Raw genomic sequence first — 21,529 nt, 5'->3', positions numbered from 1 at the left:
TTTTAAAGATGTTGAACTAGGGTTGAAAGCATCAATGAGCTTAATTAGGCGTAGAATACTCCAAATACCTTGCGCTATAACAATGCACTCGTGGTAGATAAAACGGAACGCACAGTGTCATGATATTTTGCATGTTATTCAGGTAGCTAAGTACCATGGCAGTTCTTTTCTGAAGCAGCTATTCAAAAATATCAATCTTACGCCTTCGATATTTTAGTCACCCGCTGCAGCCTCTATCAACAACGTTGAAACACTCCTGTTGCTACGAATTGCGAGCATGGAGGTTTCTCTGACGTCAAAGGCCTCCCAGACAGCCACACTCTTTTTAACAGCTTAATACAGCGATTCATATTCAGACAGTGACCTGCGCCCGCCAGGATAACTCGGCCAGCAGGCACGTTTTAAACGTGTATGAGCATGGTTTGCTGGATATGTCTCGTAAAATCATGTCGTAAACCGTGATATGGGACCACGCGATAAATATGATACAAACGATTGCCCTACATACGATTTGTCCACATAAAGGCAAGTGAAATGCGAAGAATCCGATAGATAGCACTTCGTAGCAACGAAGCATGTCTGTTTAGAAGCCCTCGCTCATCTTTTGTTGCATTTAAACATGCAAAGCTGTCTTTCCCCAGTCTGCTTCTTTTCGCTATGTAGGTAGGAAGCCAAGCAATTTTTGGCAAGATATTTTAATAGATCTTCCCGAAGAGTATACGAGAGATGGGACGAGCATTTCGCGTACAGTGGCACGGATCCGATCCACCGTCAGACTTCCCCATCGAGATCGAGATCTTCTCCCGCGCTCCTGTGGCGTTTTTGCGTTATACTGAGCACTGCATGCCAGTTGCGCACATTTTGCCCAGTGTGCACTATTCAGCCATTTTAATCAGCAATTAGTTCCCCGGGAGGCAAAGGAATTGTTTATCAATAGTGTCGCTCGCTGCGCGCCCGCCTCTCGCGGCCGCCGCCACATCCGGGACTTTGTCACGTGACCGGCGCGCCGGCGCCGCAAACGCAGTGTGAAGCCGACGTGTGTTGGGGCGGCGGGCCGCTGGAAGCTCCGAGGAAAATCGAAATTGACAGCGGAAAACAACGCTTCTAAGCCTGTATCGACATACTGTCACCTAGCGCTTCATCACAGGTATGTTGTGATATACTTTTCTTGTTTCTACCTGCTCTGGTCGCTCAGCAATTTGTGTTTTCTAGGCGTGCTTTTTACAACCATCAGCAGCTTAGCGGCAAGATGGCGCCGGGACCACATGAAAGGGAGCGCCCGGTGCGTACGGCCCAAACAGGGAGGGGAGAGGGGGTGCAGATAGTCCCTGTTTGCACGGTGGGGGCGTGTGTGCTGGATGCTTGGTGTGATGAGTGTCACTGGCCTTTATTCACTAGATCCCTCTTTACGAGTTTGCAGTATTTCTTTTTGTTGCCTGTCCGATGAAGTTTGCAGTGCTGACCGGTCAAGCTTGGGAATGCGCCTGTGTTTTTACTAGGAAGGCATGTTGACAGGTGTCGCACTGCGTTGGAGAGTTGGTGCATGTGGTGAAGAGATCGGGGTGTGTTGCATCACCCTCAATGTTTTGCCAATGACTGATGGATGTTGTGATGGTATTCCGTTTTTGTATTAAATGACGTGCTTCAAAGCCAGGACGTGGTGGTAGATCCACCAGAGAAATAAATAGACTGTAGAGGATTAGATGTGAGCATTTGCTCGGGCTCGCCTTGGACAAGCTGTGAGTGTTATGCATTTTGTTACATCTCTGCTAATGTACTTTCATAGCGATAAGACAGCACTGTTTGCCGTATTCGTCGTAGGATCACCAGGAGGAAGAAATGTATGTATTGATATTTCGGCCACATGCTTTATCGAAACGAATATGAGTAGATGACTCATATTCGTTGCAATAAAGACGTGCAGCCGAAATAGTAGTGCATCTTGTGTCCTTTCTCCGGGTTATGCTATGAAGAACAGGGCTAACAGTACTGTTTTAACTAAATACGTAATGTTCCTGGCAAGTGTACTTTACAACATACGTATTTTCTTAGCGCATTGATTTGGTCACTACGCACTGTAACGCCGTCGATCGATTACTGTGCGTTTGCGGCGTTGTTTTTCCTGCTGGGTACGTGATTATTACGTGAGCATTTACTGCTCGATTTTTTACGAAGCCACTCTGAACATTGCACCGATTTCCATGTGCGCGCATATGAAGTATTGGTAATCGACATAGTTTAATCGCACTGTCAAGGCGGATAAGTGCACCGTACTCAGCATCCTGGGAAGGTGAGGGTGTCAGTGAATTTCATCCAGTTGTGTAAGCGAGTTGAGAACCACGAGCGTAATTTTCGGGACTACACCGCTACCTTTGTACACTGTACACGTTCTTTTTCTCACCAGTGGTCCACTTGGCCAACCATTCTTGTTCGTAGACGGTGGCGGAGCCTGAAGGTACTGTGGGTGTTCCTGGCCGCGTCCGCGATCTAACGCATGCATCGTCTGCGGAAACGGTCGGAAGATACCGCCGAAGTTGACTCGGGTCACAGCTGGCTGTGCGCAGGAAGCGAAAGCACCGCGCTTCCGGCAAAACCCGTGAGAAGATGCAGCAACAGGAAGGGGGGAGTGTGGGCCGCGCCCCCGCACTTTAGCAGAGTTTGGTAACGCGAAGACATACATGGACGTTACCTGCAACGAGTCAGGGAAAGACGCTCCTATCCTGCCTCAAATGGTGTACAGCAGTGGCTCGTGACGCCCGCATGGGCTTGATGGCTGTCGTCTGTTTCGGAGCAGTCTGCCGTCGTGCCCGCTGTTAAATGCCATAAAATGTCGTAGAGGGGGTTGGAAGCGTGCGATGACATGCTATCCAGCACATATCCTGCTATCCACCACATCGATTTTAGATAATATCTTACGCACCCAGGTAGCGTGGTCACTCCCAGGCACCCTGGCAATGTTAGGAACGTATAATGGAATTGGGCGTCCTTGGCTGTTTCGGCAACCACGTACCGTGCCTGGAGTGCTATAATTGTCTTAGCATGGAGCACTGTCATGGCCTGAGGACTGCGTGACGTACCAATAGGACAAGTAGGTTGGGCCTTTAGCTGTTCTTGAAAACAAGTGCTGGGTTATCTCACCAAGACACCGTTCGACACGCTTTCCGCTCGTTGTGACCAAACGAAAAAATTTCCTGCATAGGCTGGAAAAGTACCTAGTTGACATGTAGGTATCCATGGTGTCAGGGAAAGGCGTGGCTATCCCGGCCTTCCGTTTTGGCCGGGGTAGAGCTTTGCACCCTGTTTTGCCAGACAGATGCGTGGCCTATGATCAAGAGGCAATGCTTTCAAACCCTCCCCGTCCAGTCCTCTTTTACTAGTTCCCAGCAGTGTATAAGTTTGTGTTTTTGCTGTTTTGCTAACCCATGCTTGGGACCGCTTGCATGGTGAAGCATTATCTGCCTTATTGATGGACATATATATAGATGCATATATACATATTTAATAAACTATATATTATTTTTATGTATATATTTTTCTTCTTTCCCATACATTATATATATATATATATATATATGTATATATATATGTATATATATACACATTTAATATAAATGTATTTTATTTTTATGCATGTATTTTGCTTCTTTCGCGTACACATATATACATTTCACATGAATGTATATAATATTTTTATGCATATATGCATACATATATATATATATATATATATATATATAACATCCGGAAGAATTCATCTTTTGTCCAAGAGCATGCCTCGTCACGCTGCCTCCGATGACAGCCTGCCACGTGTTTAGTCCAAGTGAAACTCAAACGCTTCGTTACAAATACATTGATTAGCAGCTTCAAACTCAAGGTATCTTCATACTTACTTAATTGTCCTGTCCGGTAGTGTCCTGGATTTGGAACCTGGGATGGCCTGGGGGCTATGGCCGCCCCACCTGTTTACAAAAAGTTAGCACCCTTTAATGTTGCATGGAAGGAATCGGTTTCTAAACTGGGTTTGACTTTTGACATGCTCGTAGACGCTGAGCTTTGTGCCTTAAATCGAACGCAGGATTCAATTTTTCAAACCAGCGGGAATCTGCCAATTGAAACTTCAACGCATAAGATGAAAGACGTCGACCGTAGGCACGCCAAAAACGCCATGCGGTTGATTTGTCACGCCGTGCATACAAACAAAGTGGCTAATCGGCAATAGAGTTACGATCCCGCCACACGTAAATGGAATGCTAGTCTCGACGAACGTTTGCATTTGAAGGTGATCAACGCTAATTGCGTAGGCATTACATACTTCGAGCGGATCAGGTGCATTTTCTAGCGTCATGTGCGGTGGAAACTAGTCCAACGCTACTCGTTGCATAGGATTTTTGTGACATCCTCCGAAGTGGACTGTGTGCTCAACAGATAGCTCCCGCTTCCGTGGGTAACACGGGTGTTCACTGTCATATTCGAACATGAAAATCCCATCGCTCAGGAAGCTACTTGTCAACTGCAGTGTTTCCAGAGACGTCAGCGAACGACGCTCGCGGGATTGTCACGCCAGCTCCAGATGAGTGTTTGTCGCCTCGAGCACAATCACAGACAGACAGCGTGAGAGGCCATGTGGCTTCGGGTGATTGATTACCGCGCGGGACAGTCGCACGAGCCTGCAGACATACGGTGCCGGCACAGATGATAGGCGGGCGGGACGGGTTGCAAGTTAGCTGAGATCGGCAGAGTTCGGCTATCGTTGAGCTGACGGCGTTGGCAGTGCCGTGTCAGTGATGGTAAGTCGGACTTGTTGGCACTTCGACTGTTTGGTAATACAGCGCTCTTGAAGCGGGATTGGTTATCGCTTCTCCTGCACTTATGAAATGGTGGTCACCGGGCCTTACCCTACAGCGAACCGGCACATAGCTGCGGGCATATCGTTGGCTTGCTCGTACGCTCGCTCCTTACGTTGTCACGGAAACACGTGGATAGAGCAAGGTTGATGTTTGAACAAAGCATCGCCTCGAGAACCATGGAATGACATCATGCGACCTAGGATTAGAATGCCCAAAAAGCCGCATGCGCCGCCCGAAAGGTTTCCCGCTCTGTTTTCAATGCTCCTTCCATCTTGCTTCCATTCCGTTTCGTTCGAATCCAAATGAATCGGAGCTATTCGGAATTAATACCAGCGGGAGTCAAATCATGATTCGAATGAAATCACTTTTGAATAGATTCGAATTTGAGCAAACTAACGTGGTGGATTCTGCGTGATGCTTAAGGAAGCAAGGTAGTGATTGACTGACTAATGAGTGAGTGATGAAATAGTGAGTGAGTGATGGCTAAAAATGGGCGGATCATAATTCAAATTAGTGTGGTTCGAATCGGAGTAAGTGTTTCCAGTGGAAAAGCATGCCAACACTGGGAACCTCGGAAAATCGCCGCATGCGATGACAGCTGTTCATTTAGAATATCCGCCAATTCTCCGCGCCGAATTCACTGCAAAGCGTCTGGTAGCTATTAATACCACGATACAAATGGCCGCCTCGCAACCCATTCTTCACGACACTTCGGTCCTGACCTCGTTTGTAAAACAATGTTGATGGTGATTTAGAAGTTTTTGCTTATGGCATGGGTGTGTGCATGATTTTGCAGTTGCTGATGGACACAACCCCCAGAATTCAGGTAAAGCCCAGCTTATCGCGCTGCAGGCGTGCGGAACTTCTTGCATTGCGTAAAACAGATGGTGCTCTCCATCTGTGAAGTCTTAGGTATCTTCCTGGAATTTGTGTTTGTTAACATTTATTCCCGCACATATTTACATAGGAAATACATTTGATGGGACCGGTGGCGCGTGCGACGGGGACCATTTTTGTGTGTACATTCATCGCTCGCTGGTCACGGGTGTCGACTGTGTAGCGTATGTTGGACAAGTGAAAAGCGATTTATGCGAACAGTGCTTTAAGTCAAGGAGTTTGAGCCAGCTCCGTTGGAGTGAGCTGTCCCTGAATTAGGAAAAGATTGCTAGTTCAGAGCTGACTCCACTTATCTGTAGACACCGGTGTGGAGAAGAGTCGGAATCGCTGGAGTCGCGTAAAGATATTCGGAATCAACTCTGCATACTGGGACTCGGGGTCAAATTCGACCCTGGTCAACCGCAGTCAGACACAAGTCTGGTCATGGCGTGACCTGTTGGGGCTCAGGTCCCTAATCAGGGGCGCAGCCAAGGAACCCCTTAAGACCGGATTATTGTTGTCGTATTCCACCATGCATGCTCCCGACAGAAAGTTTATAATCGGCGTGATGCGCACTCACCGGGCTCCGCCCCACATGAAGAAAACCCTGACTGCGGTCCTGCCCTCAATAGCCTTAGAGTTTTACATTAGGCTTATGGCGATGAATGGAATTTGGCCTAAGCATTAGCCTTAAGAATTTGGCTCTGGCCTAAGCAAATGAACACAGGTCGAAGCAAATGCATAAGCCCTGCCCCAGTCGTTTAGCGTGGCGGCGCGTCTGCCACCGAGCATCGTTCGGCGCCGACTGTGTTGCTCGGAACTTGATTGTCCGATAACGCGAATGGCGCTCGATGATGCTTGCGGCGCAGCTGTCCTCATGTGCCGTATCACTACCACGGCTAACGCTTGGGCCCTGCGTGGCATATGTGCCCTTGTGGCGCCCAATGCTCGCCCAATCACAAACATGACGCTCAACGCGCTTCCGGTACGAACTGTGATGCCTGGGTCCCGGTCCTAGTCCGGCTACGCGATCGCGGAAGATGTATGATGCGCTTCCAGCGTCGCACACGGCGCGTGGTGGCTTTCCAGCGGTCGTGTGGCGTGTAACGGCGCGGCGACGGCGTACGCGGCGTGCGTGGCGCGGCTCCGGTCAACGGACCCGGCCGACCGCTGCAGGGCGGTAAAAAACGGCGCCGGCGCCGGGCCGTCGGCCGGCGAGGAACAATGGCCCTCCGTGACGAGCGCACACCGCTGTAGGCCTGTCACGATGTCAGGGCGGAGTCGGCGGGCTACTACAGTTGTCACGGCTGTGGCACAGTGATCGCGGGCGGGCATCGATGGAGAGGGAAATGAGGACGGACTTCGTGACTGTGGCAAGTTGTTAATGCCGGAAATAACGGGCAAGTCGCAGTTTGAGATGGGGTTCAGGGTGAATCCAAAAGAACTAACTGTAGGATAGAATACTGGCGATGGCCTCGTCAGAGCTTATCTAATGAGCTTATGATTTTGGAATTTCGTGTTTATTTCGAGGATGTACTAGGTGGCCTCAAGCTCTCTGTGCTCTTGCGGAATATAAGTGCTGTGGTGGCTTTGATGCAAAAACTGATCACCAATTGCAGTTACTGATCCCAATATGGCTTGGCTCGGGCTGACCCCTGTTTGCTATGCCAGCCCGATGTCAGTATTATTGTGTATCTTTCTATAACGTAACGGTTGTTGGAACTCATCGCACGATCAGTTCAGGAGGCTCGCAAGAATATTGCCGGTTTTCTCAGTATATCGCCCGTAACTTGAAGATCTTCACGCATATAAGTCCATCACTAGAAACGGTGGTGTGCTGTTGACTTCGCTGTGTTCGCCAGGTGACGGGGATGGAGGCGATCCCAGACTGTCGGCCGCAGAGGGCGGTGGGCGTGGCCGACCTGACTCCCCACCTGGTGTGCACTCTCTGCGGAGGCTACTACATCGACGCCACCACGATTGTCGAATGCCTGCACACATGTAAGCACACCGCGCTGTACCGCTTCACCCAGGAGTGGCGCCCTTGTTCAATTGGTGTTAAAGCTGGAATGCTCATTCAAATTCCTTCAACAGGTTACAGGAGTGGGGGGAAAAGAGCAAGTTGGCAGCCAGTTACTGATTGTTTGCGCTCATCATGAAGACCTACGTTTTCTACTTTCGTTTCAGTTTGTCGCTCATGCATTCTGCGTCACCTGGAGGCCAGCATCTACTGTCCGGCTCTGACCTGTGACGTCATGATACACAGGACCAAGGGTGCCGTCAGTTTGAGGTTAGAAATATTCCGGCAGATGTAAGCAATGTACGCGTACATCAGGGCGTCTGCACACACACACCTCTCATTGAAGCATTTACATATGGACACATCAAGCATCTTTAATCCATCCACGCCCACTATTTTTAAGCGGTGATTGGACTACCGACCAGCGAGGCGACTGACCCGGTGATGGGACCATAACTTTAACATCAGGCAATAGCATGCACAAGGCGCGCAACAAGACATCCGGGTAGGTTGTCCCGAAACGAGTTTTGACTCCCGCCGTGCTTTTGTGTCATCGCTTTGTCCACCTCGCTGCAGTTCAGCCCTGACGAAAGCCCCGACCGGCTATCGAATTGCCGCGTTTTCCAGTCCTTGCGACGGTAATGCGTTTGCTGCACGTGTCTGCTGTGACATCACTTCACCATCATGTTGCACCGTCCCAGGGCCGATTTACCGTATTAAGGTATATTTTGCTTCAGGCCAGACACCACCCTACAAAGCATAGTTTACAAAACCGTGCCCGGTCTATACCGGGACGAGATGGGGCGACGGCAGCAGTTCTACCGGGATAAACCTGGCGCCGGTGAGTGCTCTACCTGATTGCGCTGGCGCCAGTGCCATGAGCAAAGAACCGAAGGCATTGGTTTTTCCCAGAGAGGCCTTAAGTCGCGTTATATGCTTCTGTTTCTACAGCAGTCTAAGGCGACTAGTGGTTATGCCTGGAATTGTTGATTTCTTGTGCGCGAAGTAAACGAAAACACTCGTTTCCGACAGATTTGTGGGAACAAGCCTACTGTCGTGAACTGCGTAAGCCTGACCTGTGACCACATGCCAATGTCAGTTCCAAATTAAGAGCCTTGGTGTTTCCGTGCTTACCATTTCCCTTATTCCGTCATTGGTTATTAGCGTTAGGTATTGCGTCTTGCCATGGTAATGGGTTGGACGCTTGTGATTTGCCTTTTCGTAGGTGACATTTAACCGATCATTCGATGACTGTTTATGTCCTCGTCCATACCTCCATGTTGACGGGTACGTAATACACATTATATGCATATAATGTACGTCGTCTGCGTCATACGACATAGCCCATGTGGGTAACTTCTTGTCAATCACTCTGCTGGTAGTTTGCGTATATGAATGGCAAAGTTTGATGATGAATTTCTGTCGGGAACAAGGCGTCACAGCATTGGACGGGCGGGACGTCGGGCATGACATCTGACGATTCGTTCGCAGACCCCGATCTCACGCCGATTATGAAGGGTGCCCAGGAAGAGGCGTCGTCCCGGTTTTACGCACCGGACGACACGATCGACGTGCGAATTCAATATGCTTCACATAGGTAAGATACCCCCGCCCTGATTCGCCATTTTTCATAACGCGGACTGACGGGGGGGGGGGGGGGACTTGATAGGGGAAGGGTCGTTACATCCGCACTATCGTTTCCAAACTAAAGAAGAAAGCCTCACGGAAATAAATATTTGATTCGTCCTGACGAGACCGTGCGATTGGTAATATTTTTGTTGCTCCTGGGTCAATAATTCATTCGCCCCATTAGGTCCAGTCAAATATCAATTTACCCCGAAAATCAAGTAATTCCAGCTGTGCTTGCCGATATATGTGAAAGCATGTCACGAAGCGAAATAAGACGCAGACGGTTTCCCTAGCCTGATCCTGAGCGCGTCGATATGTACTTGTGTGTGTTTTGAGCATGCATTTATGATGCAGCGCCCCATTAATGTGACAGTATTAGCCCCGCACGTGATCGCCGAATCCTTCAGTTGCCGCCCGCCGCCGGTGTCGGCCGTAGATCGCCGTGCAGTGTTCCTTTACAACCGTCGCTTCGCAAAAACCAGAAAGGCTTGAGGCGCATTTTCATGTCGAAACATGCACAATGAGTACCCCATAGGCTACCAAAAGTTTGGGTGTGATTACACGACATGCAGGAGAGATGTTCTCAGAAAACCTCGCATCGCACCGACCCCCCCCCCCCTCCCCCGAACAGGGCGGGGGTTAGGACAAAAAACGTGCTCCGCATGCGGAGGATAATTTACAATTTATCGGAGCAAACGACGCGGTCTGAACGTCGTTCAGACAATGATAAGTTCGGAACAATCTTTTTTTTCATTAGTCGCTGCAAATGGCTCGCTCGCATGCCTTCACACGATTATACGCTGCTAGTTAGGTTTCGATTACATTCTGCTTGTTACGATCACGCTGCCTTCACGTTAATATTGCATTCAGTAGCGGTAAGACGCGTTCAGGAGTGTTCCAAACCAAGTGATGAAACTTACCATGTATGGAACGGTTCGTTGGGCTCAAAGATAGTTCTCTGTAAACGGACGCTCACAAGCCTTCCGTCCCGTTCCACAGGCATTGGAAGGTTTTAGCCCCTCAAACGGCTGCATAGTTTCAGCCATGCAACTGTGAAAGCATTAAATGGTCACTCGACCATCTCCCACGCCATGATTTTGTTTGTCGTGCATTTGGCGCCGGGGCTGGGGACCTGTGTATGCAAGCCAGCTGGATGCGTTGTCACGCCAAGCCGTATTAAGTGGCATATATTATACCGTATTAAATGACAGTGATGAACTAGTCGTTATCCTGATCCGACACCTTGCACATTTTTCATTGGCGTGACGGCCAATCTAATGTCCGGTTGTATGCGGGTAGTGTGCTCGCGAACCAAACCGCGTTGGAAACCTGGTTGACCGGGGATGGGGTGATGTTTAAAGGGAATGCTCCACGTTAGAAAATATTGAACCGAGCATCAGACATGATGAAATAGGCTAACTTATAACCATTGGTATACTTTTAAGTGGAAAGACTGCCTTAGACCACACGGCTTCTCTGTTCACGCGTGGCTTATGGAAGTGGCAGATTTGAATGGTGTTATGACCTCATGAATGCCATGGTTGCTTTGAAATGCGCTAGTCCCAGAAACTCTCAGAAAAACTCCTCACATGTTTGCTGGTCTCTAGCTCAGAAACTAGGGGGGTTTAAGTCTTGAGAAAGGCAAGGCTGAGAACTGCAACGAAAGATGGCTTTTTCAGTTCAAAACCTCGTACAAATGTGGAAAACTCCGTTTAAGTCTCAGTGACTAGTGCATTTAGGTTTGCACCTTACCAGATCTGAGGGGGAAGCTTTAAACAAGCATGGTACAACATTATAAAACCCCCGTTGGCTGCGGACAGTGCGGGCAAGAAAGGCTCTTGAGCTCTATTTTTTCGGCATTTCGATTTAGGAGGTATCGTGCTGACAATAATCGACCTTCGCTGTACCTGGGGGTACTGATTTAACGATGACATCAAGCAAGTATTGGTTACATCAACAGCTCAGTGATATTCACGACATAAGAACGTTTTACTTCCTAGTGTTTTGGATAAAAATGGATATATTCTGGAATAAAAATATTTATCGTCTGGATATCTTCTGAAAATCGTCGCAGCATCTAGCATGCAGGGCTGGCACCGCTCCCCCTCCCCCTGTATCAATGCACGGCTTCAACTGAATCGAGGTAAAGCTGTGCATGAAAAGGGACAGCACGTGGGTCTGCTGTCTTATGGAAGAGGATGAAGTCTTTGTATCTGAAGGATTAAGTGGCATGCGTCTGGGAGCGCAGCTTAGATTGGGGCTTAAAGGGAATGCTCCACATTTGAAGGTATTGAAGCAAGCATCAGACGTGGCGAGATAAGCTCACATATAAGTATCGGTATATTTTTAAGTGGAAGGGACTACGCTAACCTGTCCAACTTCTCTGCTTAGTACACGTGCTTCTCAATACGTCATTGTTTGATTGCGTCATCGCACCTTGCACAACAGTGATGGAGAGCCAATTGACGGTCGTTATATCTGGCAATTGTGCTCACGAACGCCAGATATGAACGACCCGAAATTATGCCTTTATTGGCCTTGTTCGCTGCATGGCCAATGGTGTAGCAGGATATGAATGCCGTTACTACAGGGTCGCGGTTGCCTTGGTGACCTTGAAGTAGCCTATCCGGAAAAGGCTGCACATCTTCGCGGACGTATAGTACAGAAGCTATAATAGTTTAAGGTCTTAGAGGGGCAAGCTGTGGACTGCACCGAATGATGTTCAAGGTGGCTGTCTCATTTCAAACCTCATACAAATGTGGAGCACTCTTTGAACGGACAATAAGGGTCACTTTGCATGCATTTTTAGCGAATCTTGCTCTCCATTTGATCGCGATGACATGACGTGACGCACCTTCATCGTGTGGTTTGCAGTGTGGAGGAGGTGGTGCCAGTGCGGTACCTGCGCTGTCCGGCCGGGCTGCCGCTGGCTGTACTAAAAAAATTCCTTTACCAAAAGTACCGGTTCACGGACAACCTACAGGTGAGACGACATGCTGCCGCACGGCCGCTGGGAAGTACGGCATCCGGGGGTGCACAGTTCGGTCGGAAAAATGCCGATGGGTTGAATGGCGCTCACTATTGGTCGGCGCGGGAGGGGGAGCAGACAAAGTCGTCCGACCGGTACTGTACGTGCTGTGAGCCGTGACGCGGAATTACGGCAAAAAAACTGGACGTCCGGCGGAGGCGACAGTGATCTGTCGCGATTGCGGCGGGCGTTGGCGTGGCACCGAACTGACCGTTGCTCGCCGTCCGCAGATGGAGCTGATCCACGGCAGGAAGGTGCTACCGCTTGATGTCACGCTGCTCGATGTCGCGTACATCGTGAACTGGAGCAGGGTGAGAGTCTTGACCATGAGCGAAAATATCTGGAGGCGTGATTTTGTTGGACGTAAAAGATAGATGTTAATAATTATCCAATTATTTTTATGGTGCCTGCTACGCGACAGTAAAGTACACCTTTGACTGTTTTCAGAAATCGGCTCTGAAGCTGCTGTTTCGGGTGTCGAAGACCAAAGTCAGCAAACGAAAGGTTGTCGCTTTGGACCCGGCGGGAGAACCCCCACCCAAGGTCTGGAAGCTCAGCGCAAATGCGTCAGGTCCCGGGGAATGTTCTACCAGCCATCCTCGCAGTGAGATAGCGAAACCATGTCAAGGCGAGGAACGCAGCCAACCGAAATCCCCGCCCGCTTCATTCAACCAAACAGACACTGGCACGCCACCACTGCCATCCACAGGGCCCCGACATCAAGCCGCCAGTCAGCCGGCAATGGTGAGGCCCAGCGAAAGGCCCAGTGGTCAGCCGCAGAGCCAAATGGCCAAGCCCAACGAGAAGTTCAGCAGCCAGGCGCAGGGGCGGACTGTCAAGTCCGTCGAAACGCCCAATAATCAGTCAGTAGTGAAGCCCACGGAAAGAGTCAACAGTCATCGTGCGGTTGTCAAACCCTGTGGAAGTAACAACAGTCAGCCAACTGACGTCGCAAGGCGGCTGCTGTTACACACAGAGTCAGCAGCCAGCCGCGGTCGTCAGCCGTCGCACCGTGCTCCAGACCTGACGCCAGGCCTAAGTTGCCGCCTGAAAATGCGAGTCAGAAACTCATGAGCAAGCCGAGGCCGTCGTTGATCGAGGCTTGCCAGAAAGCGAAGAATCTGCTGAAGGGTCAGGCTCTGGAATCAAGTCTGAAGGTGAAGAACGTGCCGAATTCGATGACGAAGTCCCCGTCAGTTGTGCTTCGTCAGGTGTCCATCAGACCAAGCCAAAAAGTGGCACATTCGCTGCAATCTCAGACTGATATCCCCAGCTCAAAAGATCAGCCTAAGGTGTTCGGCACACAGCTTGGGCATTCATACTTGGCCAGCAAGCAGGCCAATAAGCTGTCTTCGGCCACAGCAGATCACAAGGTTGCGAGCGGCGGCAGGCACAGCAGCGTTGGAAGTATGTTTCAGAGAAGCGCGTCTGACTGTCGAAACAGTTCAGGCCGAGACGGAATACAGAAGGCCACGAATGGAGCGTCTTTGGTTGGCCGTCCAGAGGTAACAAGGGCAAGGTCTGCGCCAGACATCTCGGGGCTCGGCAAATCAGGCCAGTTCAAATCTCCAAACGGCAGCATGCCAAGCTCTTCAAAATGTGTCTTGGCAGAAAAAGCAGCAGTCAGAAAGGTTGACTGCTCTGTGCAAACTGTCCCTGTCTCCAGGGTCCATGCAACAAAACACCAGACGTCAGTTAAAACAGCCAAGACATCCCCGCAAGGATCCAATACGCTATTTCCCACAGCTTCTAAAAAGAAACCCCCGGAGGAAATGTCAAAGGGTGTTAAGCCAGCAGAGAAGACGCCGAAAGACGTCTCTGAAGCCTCGTCCAACGGGACAGAAAAGGAGCAGACAAAAACTGGAATTACCCGACCGGCGACTGATGTCCTCGACCTTTCAACCCACGCTAGAGAGGTGCCTGCAGAAGGTCTCTGTGGCTCGAAAGAATCAAAGACAATCTTCGTCATCTCCGGCGCCAAGAAAAGTCAGGGCTCTAACAAGATCCAATCAATCGTGGAGTCCCTGGCTCAGAAGCGCCTCATGTCGTCTTCCCCGCACCAAGAGCTTCAGGTTCCACCTCATAATGGAGTTGAAACGAACGATTCTTCCCCTCGCACGACTCCGCCGCCGACCTCCAAACCGCCCTCGTCTGTCAGCAGCGGCGGCTCGTTCGCAGCGCCGGCGCCCGTATCGGCTCAGGCGTCGGGCGCGGCGGCCGGCCGCTCTGTCTCCTCGCCGCTGCACATCGAGACGGCCACGCTCGGTCTGCGCTACAGCAGCGCTGTGCCGCCGCTGGCCGGCCTGGCGCGCCCGGCGCCGGCCAGCGCACCGACGGCCGCTCGGCCTGTGTTTCCGGTGCTGCCACTGCCACAGCGGCCCAAGAGCCAGGGCGTGCGCAGCATCCCGAACCCGTCGCTGGTGCGGCAGCGATCGGCCGAGGAGCGTGCCCGCGACAGCAGCAAGAGCTCGCCGACGGCGGGCGCCACGGCGCCGGCCATGTCGCCGCCCTGCATCAGGGACATCCACAGCCTGACACGCCAGCTGCAGGAGGCTGGCACATCTGTTACCATCACTAACACCTCGTGCTGATGAGACGGGCGCTTGGTGTCAGTGAAAGGACTAAACCTGTTCAGTCTCCGTCGTTAAGCTATGGTTAGTGGTGAGTCTACGTGACGGGTGTATTCAGTCCGTGTTCAGGGAAAGGCCTTGATTGATTCCAGCTGTATTCAACATATTTTAGGACTGAGTGTAGATCAGGCAAGAAGAACTTGAATGAGGTATTTCTGCTCGTCTGGTGACGTACGTCGGTAGATCCACAAGATTCTTATGATAGTCTTACATTATTCCTAGTCGTCAACGTAAGTTGAACGATCACTATTTAATCTCAACCGAAGTAAGCGATATCATAAACTCATTGCATTGCATTTTAGCTGTGCTTTTTGCGCCGACTTTCCCCTTCCCTTCCTCCTTCCCTCTACTACATCCGAAATCGAAATTGAGAGCTGTTGTATAAGCCCCTTAATGCAGGTTACGAGCCAAAGTGGATTATCCCTGAAGCGTCTACATTTATGCTTGGTGAACGTTCCTTTGTTTACGGTAGGCTGCATTGTTATATATTCCGTAAACAGTACCCTGGTTGTTGTATTTATTATGCATGAATTTGAATTGACAATACGCTTCAGCGGCGTGTATAGCTATGTTCAATTTCCTTGACATGCCTGACAAGTCATAAGTACGTTATACGAGTTTAGGGGTTATTTTGCGCCTTCATAAACTGGCAAATCAGCTGTTAGTGTGTGCCGTACAGGAACCAGGAATGCTTCCAGGTGGATTATTCCAACACCCATGTGTATGTGAGGGCTGGTCCCAGCTGACTGCGGAGTGTATGTTGCTGCGACAAAAGTCCACTCGGGACACTTCCACCAGCACCGCAGTATGAGTGGTTGATGTGAGTGGTGCGGGTTGGGTGTCGATGTTCTCTTTAGTGAACTGTGCGTGACAGTCGTGATTCCCGTTTGTTTATGTACAGCTTAGTAATTAGGCAGTGCGGTGCCAATGTGTAGAGCCCGGCAACAGCCACAGTTGGCGGTGGTTGTTGACGAAAATTCCGATATTGTGGTTTGGCAGTGTGCTAGGCGCGATATCGATAACTTGTGTTGCGGTATTTTGCTGGCATTTGCTGCTCAGTGGTATGCTGGTTCGTTGCCAAGTATCATCTGTGCATGTGTTACGTTAAAATATACCTAGCACCCTTCGAGGTTCCTCCCACAGAAAGGGCGTTCTGCTCACGCAGTTGACGGCACCTCCAAGCACTGCGGTAGATGCGTGTTGTATTTTAATTATGTTGCTTGGGGGGGGGGGGGGGCGCTTTCCTCTTTGACAGATAGGATTACTTGCCATTGTTTTGCCTCCTAGTTGGTTATAGACTAGGAAGCATGGAGCATGGTCACCGTTAAACCGTGGCAATTCATATAGTCATCAGCCCCGCATCCGCAATGGGGACAAAGTGTGGACCATCATCCCTCACAGTCGGGACGTTTCAGCTACACCTGCTGCCACGGTCACGCGGTGCAAGAGCGCGGGAACTGGTGCATCGCACGGGACGTGATGGGAATAGGTGTGCTAGTTTGCTTTTCTCGCTCGCCGTCGTGGTCGTTATGACGGGTTTCCCCAAAAGTTGTTGTCAACCCCATTATTCCCTTGCTCTTGTGGCGGCCACCAGAAGTGCGGTCGCTAGCCAATGGTTTATCCGAGCCCGGTCGTCGGCTGTTTGCACGCCAGCCACCAACCGCCTGCCAGCGCGCGGTCCGTTCGAACGGTCTGGCCACGTGGCACCAGGCGCCCCGCTGGCCTCGGTCGCCTCCCGCTGGGCTTGCACTGCCCCCCTCCCCCCTCCGGCGCGATCTCGGCACACGCGGCACGCGAGGGCAAGCCAGCTGATGGGGTCTGTCGGCTCGGCCGCGCGGACGGACCATATTTGGAGGTCGGGCGAATGGCGGAATATGGCGACAATAACCAGTGACGTCACGCGCGGATGAGGAGTGATTCCGGGATTGGTCAGTTCAAAACGGCGGGGAAACGGTTGGAGGTAAACACAGACGCTGCACGACACGAAGCTCGGTGCATTCCGGTTCAGACGGATGCGGTGCATGCTGCAGTGTGCAAATGCAAGCGAGCAAGATAAAAAGCAGGCGTGAATGCATGTGATGTGATGTGACTACGCTCGTAGCCTTGCGTGGAACGCAACCGGTTATAAACATAGCGTGTGCATTACAGCCCGGCCTGACTTATTACATCGGTACCTTGAGCCAGAACCCAACATTGCAGCCCTCCCAGCTTAAACGTTGTAGCCTTCCGAACTGTTCGATAATGATAACTCGTGGTGGTCCGTATCTTTTCAAAGGGAGGATCTTAAGGCTCATGACTTGGTAGTGTACAATGACGGAGCGATCCTGGTGAACACTACGTTTGTGCACATGAAAGTAAAGTGGGCATAGCTCACCCAGGGCATAAATAAGCAGAAGTTTCATTTAAATTTTAGATGAAAGGTGGGTATACCATAAGCTTGCAAGCGATTTCAGACCATATCGGCTGAACGTCTGCTGGCGACCAGCCAAACAGTTGGAGCAGCTCAATGGATGCACCACAGACCTTGCAGTGGTGCATTGGCGCTGTTGAGGCCGCGGTCCTTTATCCATGGAACCAGGTCCAAGCTGCCTGTCTGCCATGAAATCGAATGTCTCAAATAGGATGGTCTCGGCGAAGTGGGGCGCTCTAAACTCGGACACGATGGCGTGAAAACTGTTACGTCACAAAACTTTTGAAAAAATGCTGCAGTCGCTGACGAAAAAAGCCACAGGAAATATTTGCGAATGTCTATGATGATAAATCAGAAGCTTCATGTAAATGTTGCGGGACAATTTCAATTCCATAAGCTAGAAGAGAGCCGTTGTCCAATTATGGAGCAATTCCGTAAATCCGTACTGCTGTCTAAATATGGCATGTCCAACCTATGCGTGCACAATTAAATTTCGAACTAGCAGCTAACACCCCCTTTGACGCTGTGGCGCCAAAACGGGGTGTGTAGGTACTGGTTAAAGCACGGATATCACACGTCAAATGTGACGCAATGATTTGAAATGTCTTTTGACAAATGTACGCATCGCATATACGTTTATGTATCAACTTACAATACGAAAAAATGTTTTTTTAGTTAAAGACGTCAGCGTTTTGTTTTTATTCACTTCTGGGGTGCTCAGTTTTGCTATGAGCTCTCTCCTGACGCTGTACTAATTATGTGAAGATTTGGTTTTGCCGTTTGGATGTGGCACCTGTGGGAGTTGTTAGTTGGGCTTCACCTACGGCTACGCCCTAATTCACGTCGGTACGGTCGGAGATACCGCACGAATGTGACAGTATTTCGGTAGATTAAAAACGGATCTAAATAATGCTGTTAACGACCTCTTCGCGTTGATAGCATTCGCAGCGAATATGTTAGCGTTGCCTTGAGTCAATTATGGGATTGGTAGTCTGGCGAACTGATCATGGACTTGAATGTTTCATGAATTGATGGATCATTTACAGTCAAACAAACAGAAAATAGTCAGAAGTCGGAATTTGTACGAATCCCTTATAACGTTCTCGCACTTCAGTTACTCGCGGCCCCTCAATATGGGACATGTAACATGCAACATGCTACGTCAATCAGCGACCTAAGGAAGTTCGTTGAGTGAACAACGCCTTCGCAAGCAAGACGGGAGAAGACAACGGAGTCATGATACACGTAAGAGATATTTCAGAATTCTTTCAGCATCTTCCCAGTATTGTGCACCCGCCACCCACAATGCAGAGGCTGCACTCAGCAAAAAGCTCTGATTGGCCGCATTACTGAAACCGATACTGGCGGGTAAAACTATCATCGATCAACTCCTGCCTTTTTAGCAGGCAGAGGCGGTGGCTTCCGTGGACACGAGCTGGGCGCACCACTAAAACTTGAGCCGCCTCACGTAACATTTCAATGACTGTACTTCTGACCACACCGACTGTACCTAGAGCGGGGTTTATTAAAGGTAATTACGCATTAGAGCGGGCCGAGGGCGGCTGCGGCGTGAGCACCAGCCGGGCAAGCAAACCTGTGGCGTTGTTACTTTTGCTACGCAATGTTTCGTATGCATACTATTCACGTCATGCGATTCTCACCAAGCGTCATCGATACTGCAGCAATATGGAGCCCAGGGGTAGTGTTTCCGAGTCACTGGTGACGCATTAAGATGCCAAGACAGTCCTTTCTGCACTTCGCCCGTGGGCCCAATGTTAAAGTATAGGAAGTTTGGGCCGCGAAGGGGGGGGGGGGGAAGGGAGGGCGAGTGCTGCAGCCAATCCAAATGTGTGGAAAGCTCCACACGTGACTTAGGCTGTGCTGTGGAGGCCAGACATCGTTCAGAAGGATTGCACGTTTTCGTTTGACAGCGAATGTTTCGGCATTGAACCCTGGATGAAAGGGGTTTCCGGAAATATGACTTCGAGAACAATCAGGAATTATCTTTTCGCAATCATTGCGTGTAACGTACGCTAAAATCTTTGTAAAGCCAGTGGTAGACCTTGGTGCGTATCTACATCTATCTTTGGTCTTTTGATTCGTGTTTTGTAGGAGGGAAAACCCTGCCCACGTATCCGCAGCCTACCATCCACAATAATATGCCACACATTTGCTACTACAGACATTTACTTCATCAGAGCCATGCAGCAAGTGCCTTTGTCCCCTTCTTCCTTCCCATGCATGCCGTCGTTCCGTTCCCTTATTCTCTCGCTTGTGTGTCTTCCTTCCCTTTTCCCTCCCTTGCGTCACTTCTTTTCTTTAATCCCTCTCCTGTATCTATTCGTTCCCATCTTTCCTCCCCTACGTCCCTTCCTTCTCTTCTTCTCAACTATGGGCGCTGCATGACCTACAGCAGTCGATGCGCCTTAAAACCCCAAATCATCATCATCATCTTCTCAACCCCGGCGTTTCTTCATTCCCTTCTTTCCTTTCCTGCGTCCTTTCGTTCCCTTTTTTCCTCTAGTGAGTCCCTTCGTTCCCTTATTCCCTCTCCTGCGTCAATTCGTTCTCTTTCACGCTCCCCTACGTTCTTCCGTCTTCTTCCTAAAGCCAGTGTCCTTCCGCTCCCTTCTTCCTTGCCCGGGGTCCTTCCGTCCCCTTCCTTCTGCCCCTGCGTTCCTTCGTTCCCTTCTTCCCTCCCCCACGCCACCATTGATCGAACTGCGGCTGGCTGCCTCACAAAGGCCCCCTCCCCCGACGGCAGCGCGTCGCCGACACGCCAAGATGGTCGGCGCGGCGGCGACAAAAACTGGCGCAGACGCCAGGCTATTACCGTCGGCAGCTGGTGACGGACAGTGCAGCTGACAGCTATGTAGACAGCGGCTGGCGAGAGGGTAGCGCAGCTACTGACGACACAGGCAGCGGCGGAGTGGTGTGTAGCTTTCTTGGCACGTAGCTTTCTCACGAATATCAGCTTATAGCTAGCAGCGGACAGATAAGTAAGCCTCTGCATATGGTGGTCGGCGAGCGACATGGAAGCAGACGGTCACGAATAGCAGCTGGTGACAGACAAAGGAACAGGCCATTGCAGACGACGGCTTTTGCCAAACAAGTTAGCGGGTAACTGCAGACGAAGTCAGCGCTCACTGGCGATGAGCAGGACGGCAGGTGACCACAGACAGAGGCTGATGGCGGACAGTGTAGCGACCAGTTACAGAAAGCTAGCTGATGGTTGAGAGGCAGTAGCCAGCTACTGATCGCAGCTGATGGTTCCGACCGAGCAGCAGGCGGTTGCGGGTGTCAGCACGGTTGGTGAAGCATGTGGTAGCTGGCCGCTGCAAGCGGTAGCTGGTGGTGGGTGTTGTCAAGCATGAATTGACATGTACAGCAACCGATGAATTATTTGTTCATGTCTTAAAAAATGACTAGCCAGCGTGGTTATCGTTTGAGATGTAGATTATTGTGGAAATTTAGGATTTGGCTAGCTGTTTCCGTCTTCTAGGAGGGTGACAATGTATCTCGTCTTGTCTGGTAAATGATTAGCGGCAACCTGTTTTCGAAACAATACAAATGAGGCGATTTGTTGTGGTTTTAAAGCAAACCAGTAAGGAATACTTATCATGATATGAAGCAGCCTTATTGCTGGTTTCAGAGAGCATGAGTGCACTGGCTTAGCCAGCACAGGGTTTGCTGTTGAATATCCAGCATCAATATTCCCCTTCACAGCATGTCCCCGTTCACCAGACAAGACCCGGCTGGGCACGGCCACCAACTATTCCATTATCAGGCAAGCCATACGGCCCGGCAACTGACGGACGGCCCCGTCAGCCGCGCCGTCCCCGCTGATCAGTTACCGGCCCACTCTCAGTCCCGACATCAAAGACCGCAGTGAAGCAACCGGCCGGCTTTTTGCACACGTGTCTGGGAGGAGTCAGCGGCGCCGGCACCGCGCGCTCTCTCCCTCCTAGCTCTCTCCCGGCGGCTCGGCTGCCCGCCCGTCGTCGACCGGCGGGAGTTATCGATCTGGGCCGAGGAGGCCTCCCCCATCTCCTGCCTCCAGTGGACTCTTCCAAGTAAATAATCGTTGGC

General features: G+C 50.5%; 1 protein-coding gene across 1 annotated transcript; it reads left to right on the top strand.

Annotated features, from left to right (window-relative positions):
* Positions 1-1,029: 1,029 nt before the first annotated feature.
* LOC119109678 (polycomb complex protein BMI-1) lies at positions 1,030-16,157 on the top strand. Its single transcript, XM_037233401.1, has 8 exons — positions 1,030-1,147; positions 7,586-7,724; positions 7,911-8,013; positions 8,481-8,584; positions 9,235-9,340; positions 12,247-12,355; positions 12,631-12,711; positions 12,848-16,157. The coding sequence occupies exons 2-8, from the start codon at positions 7,595-7,597 to the stop codon at positions 13,472-13,474; spliced, it is 1,260 nt and encodes a 419-aa protein (XP_037089296.1). The 5' UTR covers positions 1,030-1,147; positions 7,586-7,594; the 3' UTR covers positions 13,475-16,157.
* Positions 16,158-21,529: the final 5,372 nt, after the last annotated feature.

Source organism: Pollicipes pollicipes, unplaced genomic scaffold (genome assembly GCF_011947565.3).
Source record: "Pollicipes pollicipes isolate AB1234 unplaced genomic scaffold, Ppol_2.1 Scaffold_7231;HRSCAF=8579_pilon_pilon_pilon, whole genome shotgun sequence".
Lineage (NCBI taxonomy): Eukaryota > Metazoa > Arthropoda > Thecostraca > Pollicipedomorpha > Pollicipedidae > Pollicipes > Pollicipes pollicipes.
The sequence above is the reverse complement of the archived record's forward strand: the minus strand, read 5'-3'. Positions and strand labels throughout refer to the sequence as shown.

Coding starts and splice junctions, on each gene's coding strand:
- LOC119109678 (XM_037233401.1), top strand. CDS start 7,595: ATGGAGGCGATCCCAGACTGTCGGCCGCAGAGGGCGGTGGGCGTGGCC. Junction 8,014..8,480: donor AAGGGTGCCGTCAGTTTGAG/GTTAGAAATATT, acceptor ATTTTGCTTCAG/GCCAGACACCACCCTACAAA. Junction 12,712..12,847: donor ACATCGTGAACTGGAGCAGG/GTGAGAGTCTTG, acceptor GACTGTTTTCAG/AAATCGGCTCTGAAGCTGCT.